The 12447-nt window shown below is 41.5% G+C and overlaps 1 protein-coding gene across 2 annotated transcripts in view; it reads left to right on the top strand.

Annotated features, from left to right (window-relative positions):
- LOC146618734 (von Willebrand factor A domain-containing protein 5A-like) overlaps positions 1-12447 on the top strand; it is a 32453-nt gene that overhangs the window by 17163 nt on the left and 2843 nt on the right. Inside the window, exons 14-19 of one of the 2 annotated variants that reach the window (XM_085371237.1) lie at positions 3514-3734; positions 8016-8036; positions 8684-8722; positions 9045-9086; positions 11742-11780; positions 12227-12259. In XM_085371237.1, coding sequence (XP_085227363.1) covers positions 3514-3734; positions 8016-8036; positions 8684-8722; positions 9045-9086; positions 11742-11780; positions 12227-12259 — 395 coding nt within the window. The remainder of the gene's footprint in view (positions 1-3513; positions 3735-8015; positions 8037-8683; positions 8723-9044; positions 9087-11741; positions 11781-12226; positions 12260-12447) is intronic. The other variant, XM_085371239.1, reaches the window with a different exon arrangement.

Raw genomic sequence — 12447 nt, forward strand, 5'->3', positions numbered from 1 at the left:
TCCAGCCTTGAGCCCACCGCTGGCGCCGAAGGGGTAGCCGCATTATGATGGTGATTTTTCTTTTGCAAACAACTCATGAGAATTTCAAGCTGTTTTTAACACTCTGACACTGGTCTCTCAATCTCCCGTTAGTAGCTGCGAGTTTCTCCATGATGTTATTAGCCGTCGATTCCGTGGTCTTGTCTCTCTTGTGCTCACATAGCAGGTTCTGTAATCTGATGTAATCCAGCTTCCGCCCAGAGATGTTGTTCTGAGTTGATTCTTTCCTGATGTAATCCAACATACATACGCTCAGAGGTGTTATTCTGAGCATTCACTGCAGTCGTAAGCGCCTCCAAGCTCTTAACCATGCTACCTTCAGTGAGCCCTTTCTGAGAAGTCGCACCTGTCGTTCCAATCCCAGCGGGCAGCCTTGTGGGGGTTTGAACAGCCGGTTCTGCTCTCTTAATTCTCCGATAAGCCAGGGCCAAGTCAGCTCCGATCAGCAAGAACCCTGTTATCATGGTTCCGAATAGGTAGATATCTTCAGCGTCCTCGATCGACAGTCCCGCCAGGCACACAATCCTCTGCCACCTTTCCATTGTGTATCCGGCAGGGGAAGTCCCTCCAGGGCACTTGGGTTCTCCCGAGCCCAGACTTCTCATTAAAGGGTGTCAATAGCATTCAGAGACCAGTTGATCAAATCCATAATTCTCTTTTAGGTTTTAGATACAGACTGTGAGAGAGTGTTCCAGGGAAAGTAATACAAAAAAGACACGAGACTAGACAAGGACATAAGAACTAGCAGGGAAGATAAGGGAGAGGAGAAAAAGTGCGTCCGCCTCCTCCGAGAGCCAAAGAAAGAAATAGCTTTGTCTTTGACCCTAAAAATCTTCACAACATTGTGTCTGACCAGATATTTAATAGCTTTACTTTGAACTACAGCAAGGCTGTGAAGAATCCTGGAGCCAGTTTTGATCTGATATATCTTTTAATTGACATGTTAACCAAATATTTAGCACTATTTTCATTTATTTGTGCAAGATGTCTAAAACGAGAAACATCCTGTCTCAAAGTGATGCTGAGAAATTTGTTAATGAAAAAATTAGAGCATTTATTGCTTTAGGTTGGACTATTGTAATTCATTATTATTCATCACTGCAAAAGCTCCACAAAAAAAACTTCAGTTAATCGAAAACACTGCAGCGAGAGTACTAAAAGTACCAACTCTCACTCTCTCTCACACTTTCTCAAGTGCACACACACACTCACTGACTCTGTCTGCCTCCTTCTCACCCCCAAACAGTCTCAACAGACGATTGTCTCTCCATGACCCTGGTTCTGCCAAAGGTTTATTCTTGTTTAAAGAGAACTTTTCCTTCCTCCTATTGCCAAGTGCTTGCTCATGGGGAGCATCTGGTCATTATTTTTTTCTCTAATATTTTTAAGCTTATATCCAAATTGAATTAAATTAACTGCCTAATTGCAAATTATAATAATTTATACTGCCTATCAAAGTGACCCTGGGGTTTTTTGCTAAGCTGCAGCCTTTCTTTACTGTAACTCCTGTTTAAAACTATTTTAATTATGTCTATATCCAAAACAAATACCACAACACTGAAGTCTAGGAAATGGGTCCAGTTTTTGTTTCAACTGAAGCACAGCTCAGGGATCTCTTAAACTGATTTATTCTTTTTGTACTTCTCAAAGTACGAAAAAACAAAACAAAAAAACGTTTCCAAAGTAACTTCAAATTTCGCACAGCCAGTAAAACCAACCAGCTCAGTGTATACATGGGTAACTCCGTAAAATCAACACGGGACTTCTGCCTATCCGTCTACGATTTTCATAAAAATGTTATGGTGTGGGCACACATGAGTGCTGTGAAAATTTCACTTCAAAATTGAAATATTACTCAAGATATGTTTCTTTGAAAAATGCTCTGTCAACCCTCTTTTTTTTCTTTTTCTCAAACAGCCACTTCTGCGCTTGTGAAGTGGCTGTTTGGTCTCTCCAATGTAGAGGTCTGGGCATTCCTCGCTGCACTGTACAGCATACACCACATTCTTAAGTCTGCGTTTTGGAGTTTTGTCTCATAGAGATTTGTCTATGTTGCGCATGGCACAACACAGAAGAGCCACCTCCACAGGACAAGACTCAGCAGTCCATCTGCATCTTAAGGATAAAGGTCACTCTTTCGAGGATGCCAATGTTCACATTTTGGACAGAGAGGACAGATGGTTTGAAAGAGGAGTGAAAGAAGCCATCTATGTCCACTGTGAGCGACCATCTTTGAACAGAGGCGGTGGTCTACGACACCAACTCTCTGCCATCTATAATCCAGTTTTGAGTTCCCTCCCCAGACGCCTTAACGCCCACTCACATCCTGGGCCATCTGACCTCAGGAATTTGCATAATAGGGTGGGGCCAGGTTTCACAATGAGCTCACCCGAAACTCTGGCTGATTGGGACCCACACCCAGTTTCACACCTTGGCTCAGGCGATTAGAGGATCATCAGGGGGTCCTCTTGTCCCTCTGTGGGGGGACACTCCCACTAGGTTTAAATCTGGGACTCCCCACCATTTGACCTTAGAACTGAAGAAGCTTCTCGGATGAGAGGTGAAACGGCTTCAAGCAACTTAAAGAAGTCCAGACGCTTTTCTTTGCAAGCTCCTTTGAATACACAGATATGGGTATACAGATTTGGTAAATTTTGTTCATTCTTCCAAAAGGACATTTGTTAGGTCACACATCGATCACGTTGAGTTCAGGACTCTGTGCAGGTCAATTCTCACCAGTCTCGCTCATCATGTCTTTATGGACCTCACTTTGTGCACTGTTGCACAGTCATTCTAGAACAGCGAGGGGTTATCCCCAAATTGTTCCTGCAAAGTTGGGAGCATGAAACTGCAATTTTAGGAGAAATTATACTTTTGTTAGCTTTGGCTGGTTTTGTCACATCACAGTACTGTTTGTTTGAAAGGTAAACGTGAGTACAAAGTTGTTCTGAAGTGAAGACTGAGAGATTTGTTTGACTATCCTGACTGGGCGTGGTTTAAATTTTCTTTTGTGGTGATATACTATTTTATCCAGTACCAAGCTGTCTATTAGCAAATGCACTTGCACATTATTTTTGGCAGGAGAGGTCCTTTTATAAAGGAGATAAAATTACAAAAAGAGATGTATTGATTACCAAAAACATAGATAAGTCTAAGTAAAATCAGCTACTGGTAGAGGATGAGATAAAGAAGGAACATTCAAGGAACTATGTCAATTGTGGTGATGCCGAACAAGATAAAAATGTTGTGTAGTTTTCTGATTAATCTTATTCTGAATTAGTTTAACACTCAGTTTAACACTTTTTGTTCTAGGTTACATGTATTTGATTTAAATAAAGAACGTTCTCATTTTGGGAAAGCAGTGGATCAAAATTGTTAGCCTGCTTGTGTGTAAATCTTTTTGTTGTTTTAAAGTGATGAAAAGGAAATGGATGGAAAGGAAATTATTGTGGTTTTGTGCCTTCTTGTCTGCAGGCTAACAGTCCACAGGTTGGGTGCTCGGACTCTGATTCGCTCCCTGGAGATGGATGAGAGAGAGAACAGAGGACAGCAAGATGGAGGAGTGAAGGAGAAGGTGGTGCAACTCAGTGTCCAATCAGGAGTGAGCAGTTCTTTCACTGCCTTCATTGCTGTCAACAAAGACAACAGCGAAATGATTCAAGGACCTCTTGTGCGCAGAAATATTCCAACACCCCGTGAGTTTATTTCAAAAGAAAAAATAAAACTCTGTCAGGCACAGACTGAAGATGAAGATAGACTTGAATTAAGGGGTATTTATTGTAAGGGGTACAATGATATATTGAAAAGCAGACTATAAGAGTCACAGACAGTACAAATATAAAGAAAAGTTGGTTATGGCAAAAAGTAAGATTCAGTAGCAAAAAAATGATGCAAGGAATCAAGATACCAAGATGGATGTTAACACCACGGACCCACACAGCGTTCGAACACAGTTAAATTGTCACACACACACACACACATACACACACACAATATTTCCTCTTCTGCAACTTGACCACCAATCCTCCTGTTCGGCACCTTATGTTTCCCAAAAGCTTGCAGCTGGCCCTCTCTCTGCTGGTCCCCAGCATAACTAAAAACGTTAGAGTGTTCGTGAGCCTAATTCCCTCCACCTGGACCTCAGCCTCCCTGGGACTGGCCCTGGAGTCTGCTGCACCACCCTTCCACTGCAGCGGAGCCATAGACCACACCCCTGCCACACAATCCCAATGTCTGACTGAGGCCCAGGCCGCATCTGGCTCCCCCTGTGTAAACGGGAGAGGAAATTGTCCATGACCATCTGTGGCCTATGGACCACCTTGAACCTAAAGGGCTGTGAAGTCAGGTACCACCGAGTGACCCAGGTGCACTGTAGCGGGACGTGGTCTGAGCAGAGTGCGAACGAGTGTCCCAGGAGGTAATAACGAAGGGAATTGACCGCTCACCGGATCACCAGACAATCATTCTCCACCATGCTGTATTTTGCTTCTGGCTGATGTAAAAGAACAAGGCGGTTAACCCCTCTTACCTGCTGGGACAAAGCGTCCCCCAGCCTTCTGTTCGAGGCATCCGTGTGCAGGATGAAAGGGAGGGAAAAGTTTGTGGAGGAGTAGCTCCCCACAGAGAGCCTTTTTCACCTGCACAAACACTGCTTGGCATTGCTCCACCCACTGGATCAGATCTGCGGCACCCTTTCAGGTGAGATCTGTCAAAGGACTGAAACTAGGCATGAACTGGTTATGGTACCCCACCAGGCCCAGGAACTGCCTCACCTCCTTTTAGGTCTTGGGGCGCGGGGAGGATACAGTGGCAGTTGTCTTCTCCATCTGTACGCACCTGCCCACACCCCAAGTGCTAACCCAGATGCTGTACTTCCCTCCATCTAAATGCACATTTCTTAGGGTTTGCCCTGAGCCCTGCCTGCTGCAGAGTCTTCAGGACTGCAACCACCTGCTGCACATGTGCACCCAGGTGTTACTGTGGATGATAACATCATCTAGGTGAGGCCGCCCCACCCAGTCCATGGGGCTTTGGGCAAGCCGAACAAAAGTGTGAAGAATTGGTACAAACCATACACAGTGGAGAAGGCTTTTTTTGCAGACAAGGGAATGTGCCAGTAGCCCTTGGTTAAATCTAGCATTGTGCAAAATTTTGGCAGTGCCTAACTCGTCCAGAAGCTCGTCTATCCTGGGCCATGGGGTAGGCCTCAAACCGTGACATTTCGTACATTATGTGCCGTGCGACTTTTCTATTAACCCTATTTTCAGCATCTCGGTGGCTTTTAAGCACCAACAACTGGGTGTGTTCCTCCTCTGTGCGAGTGTCACGGCTTACTCGTTCAATGATACAAAGTACGGGTAGGGCCACATGGCTTTAGGGCACACCAAGTGACCATCAATTACTATCTTGGTCAAAGGCTGAGCGTAGGGTGTCGTCACGAGACTGCTCCAGTGGAAAATCTTCTGTGGGGCGAATGATCCACTCAGGCGGGGCCTCATGAAAAGGACCCACCACTTCTTCTCCCCAGGAGTCAGCGTTGGACAACCCCGCGTCACCACGTAGCACCACGCAGACACTACAACCTACAACTGGTCGTGATCACATCCCAACATACTGGCCCAAAAGTTTATTAAATCTCAGCCAATTCATCCCCAAAGTCAGGGATGCGACAGGTGCCAACTAACTGCAGCCTTTATTCTATGTGTGTTTCCCTTAACTTAAATACGCAGCGGCACTATGGGATATTTGTGGATGTCCCCATGCACACATCTAACCTCCACCCGCTCCGCCTCCAACAATGTGCAACGGGAAACAAGGGTTTGGTGGAGCAGAGTCTGCGTGCAGCCCACGTCCACCAAAGCCTGGCGTATACCACGGAAGGCTCAGAGCCGCTGTCTGGCCCTGTCATCACAGTAGTGACTGCCACCGCTGTGGCCCAGAAGATTTCCAAGAACATCTGGGGAGTCATCATCACAGATCCACACAACGTTCGATCACACATGATGCCTCCTAATCAGCAACTTGACCCCCGAGCTTCCTGTTCAGCACTTTGTTTCCCAGCGCATCTTGCAGCAGTTTTTAAAATTTTGTTTACAGGGAGTGCAGAATTATTAGGCAAGTTGTATTTTTGAGGAATAATTTTATTATTGAACAACAACCATGTTCTCAATGAACCCAAAAAACTCATTAATATCAAAGCTGAATGTTTTTGGAAGTAGTTTTTAGTTTGTTTTTAGTTTTAGCTATTTTAGGGGGATATCTGTGTGTGCAGGTGACTATTACTGTGCATAATTATTAGACAACTTAACAAAAAACAAATATATACCCATTTCAATTATTTATTTTTACCAGTGAAACCAATATAACATCTCCACATTCACAAATATACATTTCTGACATTCAAAAACAAAACAAAAACAAATCAGCGACCAATATAGCCACCTTTCTTTGCAAGGACACTCAAAAGCCTGCCATCCATGGATTCTGTCAGTGTTTTGATCTGTTCACCATCAACATTGCGTGCAGCAGCAACCACAGCCTCCCAGACACTGTTCAGAGAGGTGTACTGTTTTCCCTCCTTGTAAATCTCACATTTGATGATGGACCACAGGTTCTCAATGGGGTTCAGATCAGGTGAACAAAGAGGCCATGTCATTAGTTTTTCTTCTTTTATACCCTTTCTTGCCAGCCACGCTGTGGAGTACTTGGACGCGTGTGATGGAGCATTGTCCTGCATGAAAATCATGTTTTTCTTGAAGGATGCAGACTTCTTCCTGTACCACTGCTTGAAGAAGGTGTCTTCCAGAAACTGGCAGTAGGACTGGGAGTTGAGCTTGACTCCATCCTCAACCCGAAAAGGCCGCACAAGCTCATCTTTGATGATACCAGCCCAAACCAGTACTCCACCTCCACCTTGCTGGCGTCTGAGTCGGACTGGAGCTCTCTGCCCTTTACCAATCCAGCCACGGGCCCATCCATCTGGCCCATCAAGACTCACTCTCATTTCATCAGTCCATAAAACCTTAGAAAAACCAGTCTTGAGATATTTCTTGGCCCAGTCTTGACGTTTCAGCTTGTGTGTCTTGTTCAGTGGTGGTCGTCTTTCAGCCTTTCTTAGCTTGGCCATGTCTCTGAGTATTGCACACCTTGTGCTTTTGGGCACTCCAGTGATGTTGCAGCTTTGAAATATGGCCAAACTGGTGGCAAGTGGCATCTTGGCAGCTGCACGCTTGACTTTTCTCAGTTCATGGGCAGTTATTTTGCGCCTTGGTTTTTCCACACGCTTCTTGCGACCCTGTTGACTATTTTGAATGAAACGCTTGCTTGTTCGATGATCACGCTTCAGAAGCTTTGCAATTTTGAGACTGCTGCATCCCTCTGCAAGATATCTCACTATTTTTGACTTTTCTGAGCCTGTCAAGTCCTTCTTTTGACCCATTTTGCCAAAGGAAAGGAAGTTGCCTAATAATTATGCACACCTGATATAGGGTGTTGATGTCATTAGACCACACCCCTTCTCATTACAGAGATGTACATCACCTAATATGCTTAATTGGTAGTAGGCTTTCGAGCCTATACAGCTTGGAGTAAGACAACATGCATGAAGAGGATGATGTGGGCAAAATACTCATTTGCCTAATAATTCTGCACTCCCTGTAGTATGTAAATCAATGCCAATGTGTGCTCAAGCAGCCATGGGTAATTAAAAGCATTCAATCTGGCTCTTAAAGGATAATAAACAAGTGCTATAAATGCTGCAGCGACCAATAAGACTAAGCTTTACTTGCAGACACATTTGGGAAGTGAGAGTAATAAGTTCTGAAATGCCACAGTATTGTATTGCATCGCATCACATCACAAATACTGTTTGTAGTGTTTGTGTTATATTTCTGCTTCCCTAAAATAACAAAGTTCTTTTTAACAAATTCTTATGAAATATTTGACTTTTTTTTTTTTTTTTTTTTTTAACATCCTAGGTGTCTTCGCCATGGCATGTAGTAAGTAGAAGTTGAATATCAGAGTAACACACATCTGCACATCTATAGATTTCTAGCAATAAATAGAAACAAGCCAAAATATTTCTGTTTTAACTTATTCGAAATGTTTTGTTATATTTGGAATATTAGTGAACATCTTTAATACTTACAATACTACCTGTGAGGCACTGCAGTAATATCAGATTTTAATTATTTTACTAGTTTATTTATTATTGTTGGCTAATCCTCTAGGTTTTTTGTTTTTGTTTTTTAAATTATTATAACCTGGTGAAGTGAGGCTGAGTGATTTTTGTGGCACACAGTGCTTGATGCAGAATGACCACAAAATGAGAAAAAAATTAACTGGAAAAAAAAATCTAAACACTAGAGAACAAATTGGAATTAACAAGTTGTATAAACCAAGGTGTTGAGCAAGAGGTAAATACAGCAGGGATCAATCAGACAACATGATGCAGGTGAGGAAACTTTACTGGTAGACATGTCAGGAACGTTACGACATGAAAACAGAATAACCAGACTGAACAGATAGACATTGTATATATTTTGAACACTGTTTGTATTATTTGTGTTGCATTGGTATATCAGCCTGTGAATGTTAAAAAGTATGAAATTAAATGTCTGGACCTATTCGTTTGTTTACATAATAGGGAAGATGGCCAGGCCAATGTGTGCTCGGGTGCCCAAGCGTAAGTAAAAAGTGAATGACAATACACCACATATTTGTGCGTTTTTTTTTTTTTTTTAGGTTTTTTTTTTTTGTTTGTTTTTTAAAAAAGAGGACTAACTTGTTAACCTTTTTGAAATGTTAGATGTGCAATACTGTATGCAAACAGCTGCAATATTTGCTTGGATAACCTTTGTAATGGGCTGTGTCCCAAAGTGAAGGCTTTTATCTGATAACCTCAGTCTGTTTAAGATCGATTTATACATTTTTAAAGCGGTGTTGTTCAGACTGTTGTAATCATTCACCCTGAATTTTTTATTTTTTATTTTTTTTTGTAAATATAGTGTGCATGGATGCTGCTCCATTTCCTGCTCCATCCGCTTTTAGTAAGTAAAAGCTGAGTGACAACACACATCTACACATACACATTTCTGAGAATAAAAACAAAGAAACCAACATATTTGTTTTTGCACTTATTTGAAATGTTAAATGTCAAACATTAACTACACAGTTGCTGCAGTATTTGTTTTGACAGTTGTTGTAATTGGCTGATTCCTTAGTCAGCAATTAAAGATGTGCAAGCTTTTACAGTGGCTTGCAAAAGTATTCGGCCCCCTTGAACTTTTCCACATTTTGTCACATTACAGCCACAAACATGAATCAATTTTATTGGAATTCCACGTGAAAGACCAACACAAAGTGGTGTACACGTGAGAAGTGGAATGGAAATCATACATGATTCCAAACATTTTTTTTTTTTTACAAATAAATAACTGAAAAGTGGGGTGTGCGTAATTATTCAGCCCCCCCGAGTCAATTGGGGGGGCTGCAATTACCCTAAAAGACTGGCAGCTGTATGTCTCTACCAGCTTTGCACATCTAGAGACTGAAATCCTTGCCCATTCTTCTTTGCAAAACAGCTCCAGCTCAGTCAGATTTGATGGACAGCGTTTGTGAACAGCAGTTTTCAGATCTTGCCACAGATTCTTGATTGGATTTAGATCTGGACTTTGACTGGGCCATTCTAACACATGGATGTGTTTTGTTTTAAACCATTCCATTGTTGCTCTGGCTTTATGTTTAGGGTTGTTGTCCTGCTGGAAGGTGAACCTCCGCCCCAGTCTCAAGTCTTTTGCAGACTCCAAGAGGTTTTCTTCCAATACTGCCCTGTATTTGGCTCCATCCATCTTCCCATCAACTCTGACCAGCTTCCCTGTCCCTGCTGAAGAGAAGCCCCCCCAGAGCATGATGCTGCCACCACCATATTTGACAGTGGGGATGGTGTGTTCAGAGTGATGTGCAGTGTTAGTTTTCCGCCACACATAGCGTTTTGCATTTTGGCCAAAAAGTTCCATTTTGGTCTCATCTGACCAGAGCACCTTCTTCCACATGGCTTGTGGCAAACTGCAAACGGGACTTCTTGTGGTTTTCTGTTAACAATGGCTTTCTTCTTGCCACTCTTCCATAAAGGCCAACTTTGTGCAGTGCACGACTAATAGTTGTCCTATGGACAGATTCCCCCACCTGATCTGTAGATCTCTGCAGCTCGTCCAGAGTCACCATGGGCCTCTTGGCTGCATTTCTGATCAGCGCTCTCCTTGTTCGGCCTGTGAGTTTAGGTGGACGGCTTCGTCTTGGTAGGTTTACAGTTGTGCCATACTCCTTCCATTTCTGAATGATCGCTTGAACAGTGCTCCCTGGGATGTTCAAGGCTTGAGAAATCTTTTTGTAGCCTAAGCCTGCTTTAAATTTCTCAATAACTTTATCCCTGACCTGTCTGGTGTCTAAATCCAATCGAGAATCTATGGCAAGATCTGAAAACTGCTGTTCACAAACGCTGTCCATCTAATCTGACTGAGCTGGAGCTGTTTTGCAAAGAAGAATGGGCAAGGATTTCAGTCTCTAGATGTGCAAAGCTGGTAGAGACATAGCCTAAAAGACTGGCAGCTGGAATTGCAGCAAAAGGTGGTTCTACAAAGTATTGACTCAGAGGGCTGAATAATTACGCACACCCCACTTTTCAGTTATTTTTTTGTAAAAAAATTTTGGAATCATGTATGATTTTCGTTCCACTTCTCACGTGTACACCACTTTGTGTTGGTCTTTCACGTGGAATTCCAATAAAATTTATTCATGTTTGTGGCTGTAATGTGACAAAATTTTCGTCCCCCTTGACAAAAGTTCAAGGGGGGCGAATACTTTTGCAAGCCACTGTACTTATAGTACAATTTATGACAAGCTGCAAGTCACAATAATGACCTCAGAAGCTTAACTAAACTTAACTTGCTGATCTAAACAGCAAATGAAATGTCTAACTTTCACAACATTTTCATACAAGCATCATAATCTAGCTGCGATTCCTTCCATGTGAAATGTATTTTTCTGAATTAGTAAATAATTAGAAATCTAACTTATTAAAATGTGGCCCTATTAAAACTGTGACAGATACCATCCCTTTGTGAGATTCAGAGAAGGCCGTATGTGTATGTTTGGCTCCTTCAACAAAGCAGTGATTTCTTCTTCACTGCACAAAAGAGTAAAAACAATGAAAGAGATCATTTAATAAGTCAATGTGTCCAAAATTTGAATGTTTAAATGTAGGTGATGTTTATCAGCATTTAGATTTAAATATTGTAGTAATGTTTTAACTTGCTGTGAGACTCTCCGAAGACGAAAACTTAGTATGATGTGGAGACATCACATGTTAACATGAAATATTAACCTGATTTTCTCATGGTAATTTGCTTTCCTTAAAGATAAAGACCGATGAATGTGAATAAAAGGACAGAATATCTGAGTCATGTTCAGATTATCTAAAAGCAAAAAGTGAGATTGACTTTAAAATATTTGTTCCAAGAAATCAAGATTCTAATTAGAAAGGTTACAATGATATACACTTAAATACTTTTATACTATTTGTTTTGTATTTGTATATCAACAGGTCAGTAATTTAGTGTTCCTTAGTACGTTTCATAAGAATTTGCTGACGTTTTTTTTGTGCGTGTGTTAAATTCTTTCTTTCTTTCTTTTTTACATTATAGTGCCCAACTCCATGGCAAAGTGTGACAGAACTACCAAGGGTAAATAGAACCTAAATGACACATTTAAACATCTATGTAAATGTGTAGATGTATGTAGATGTGGGGAAAAAAAACCCATCATGTTTTGTTTTGTTTTTTTTGTTTTGTTTTTTTAACTTATTTCACATGTGAAATATGCAGTACTTTATGTATAAGACCATTATTACTGCTGGTTATAATGGGCTGTATCTTTAAAGAGAAAGTGAAGGTTGAGTCATGTATTTTATTTTATTTTTTTAATTTGTGTGTGTGTGTGTGTGTGTGTGTGTGTGTGTGTGTGTGTGTGTGTGTGTGTGTGTGTGTGTGTGTGTGTAAGTAATAATTTTCAAGTCACTAATCACCTCAGAAGCAAGAAATATTGCCTGATATTTCTTAAGTAAATCAAATGTAATGTCTTCATCTCATGCCATCCTCTTTTGTTTTATCATTTTAATCTTGTGATGTAGAGTCTATCTTTCGAGGAGTTGTACATGACATGGGTAAGTAAAACACATTTCTATTCATACGGTAGTAATCACATAGTGTGGTCCTCCATGTGTGTATGTGTATAAGTAACATATGTATGTAGAGACAGTACGTAGTCTCAAAAGGGTTGCAAATGCGTATTGATGTACAGATGTACGCATTTTGAAATTAGTTTTAGGTGAGGTCAGATTGCTTCGTATTT

This window comes from Diplotaxodon limnothrissa, linkage group LG14, assembly GCF_057381915.1.
Source record: "Diplotaxodon limnothrissa isolate DT_005_m linkage group LG14, D_limnothrissa_male_GT1.1, whole genome shotgun sequence".
NCBI classification, from domain to species: Eukaryota; Metazoa; Chordata; class Actinopteri; order Cichliformes; family Cichlidae; genus Diplotaxodon; species Diplotaxodon limnothrissa.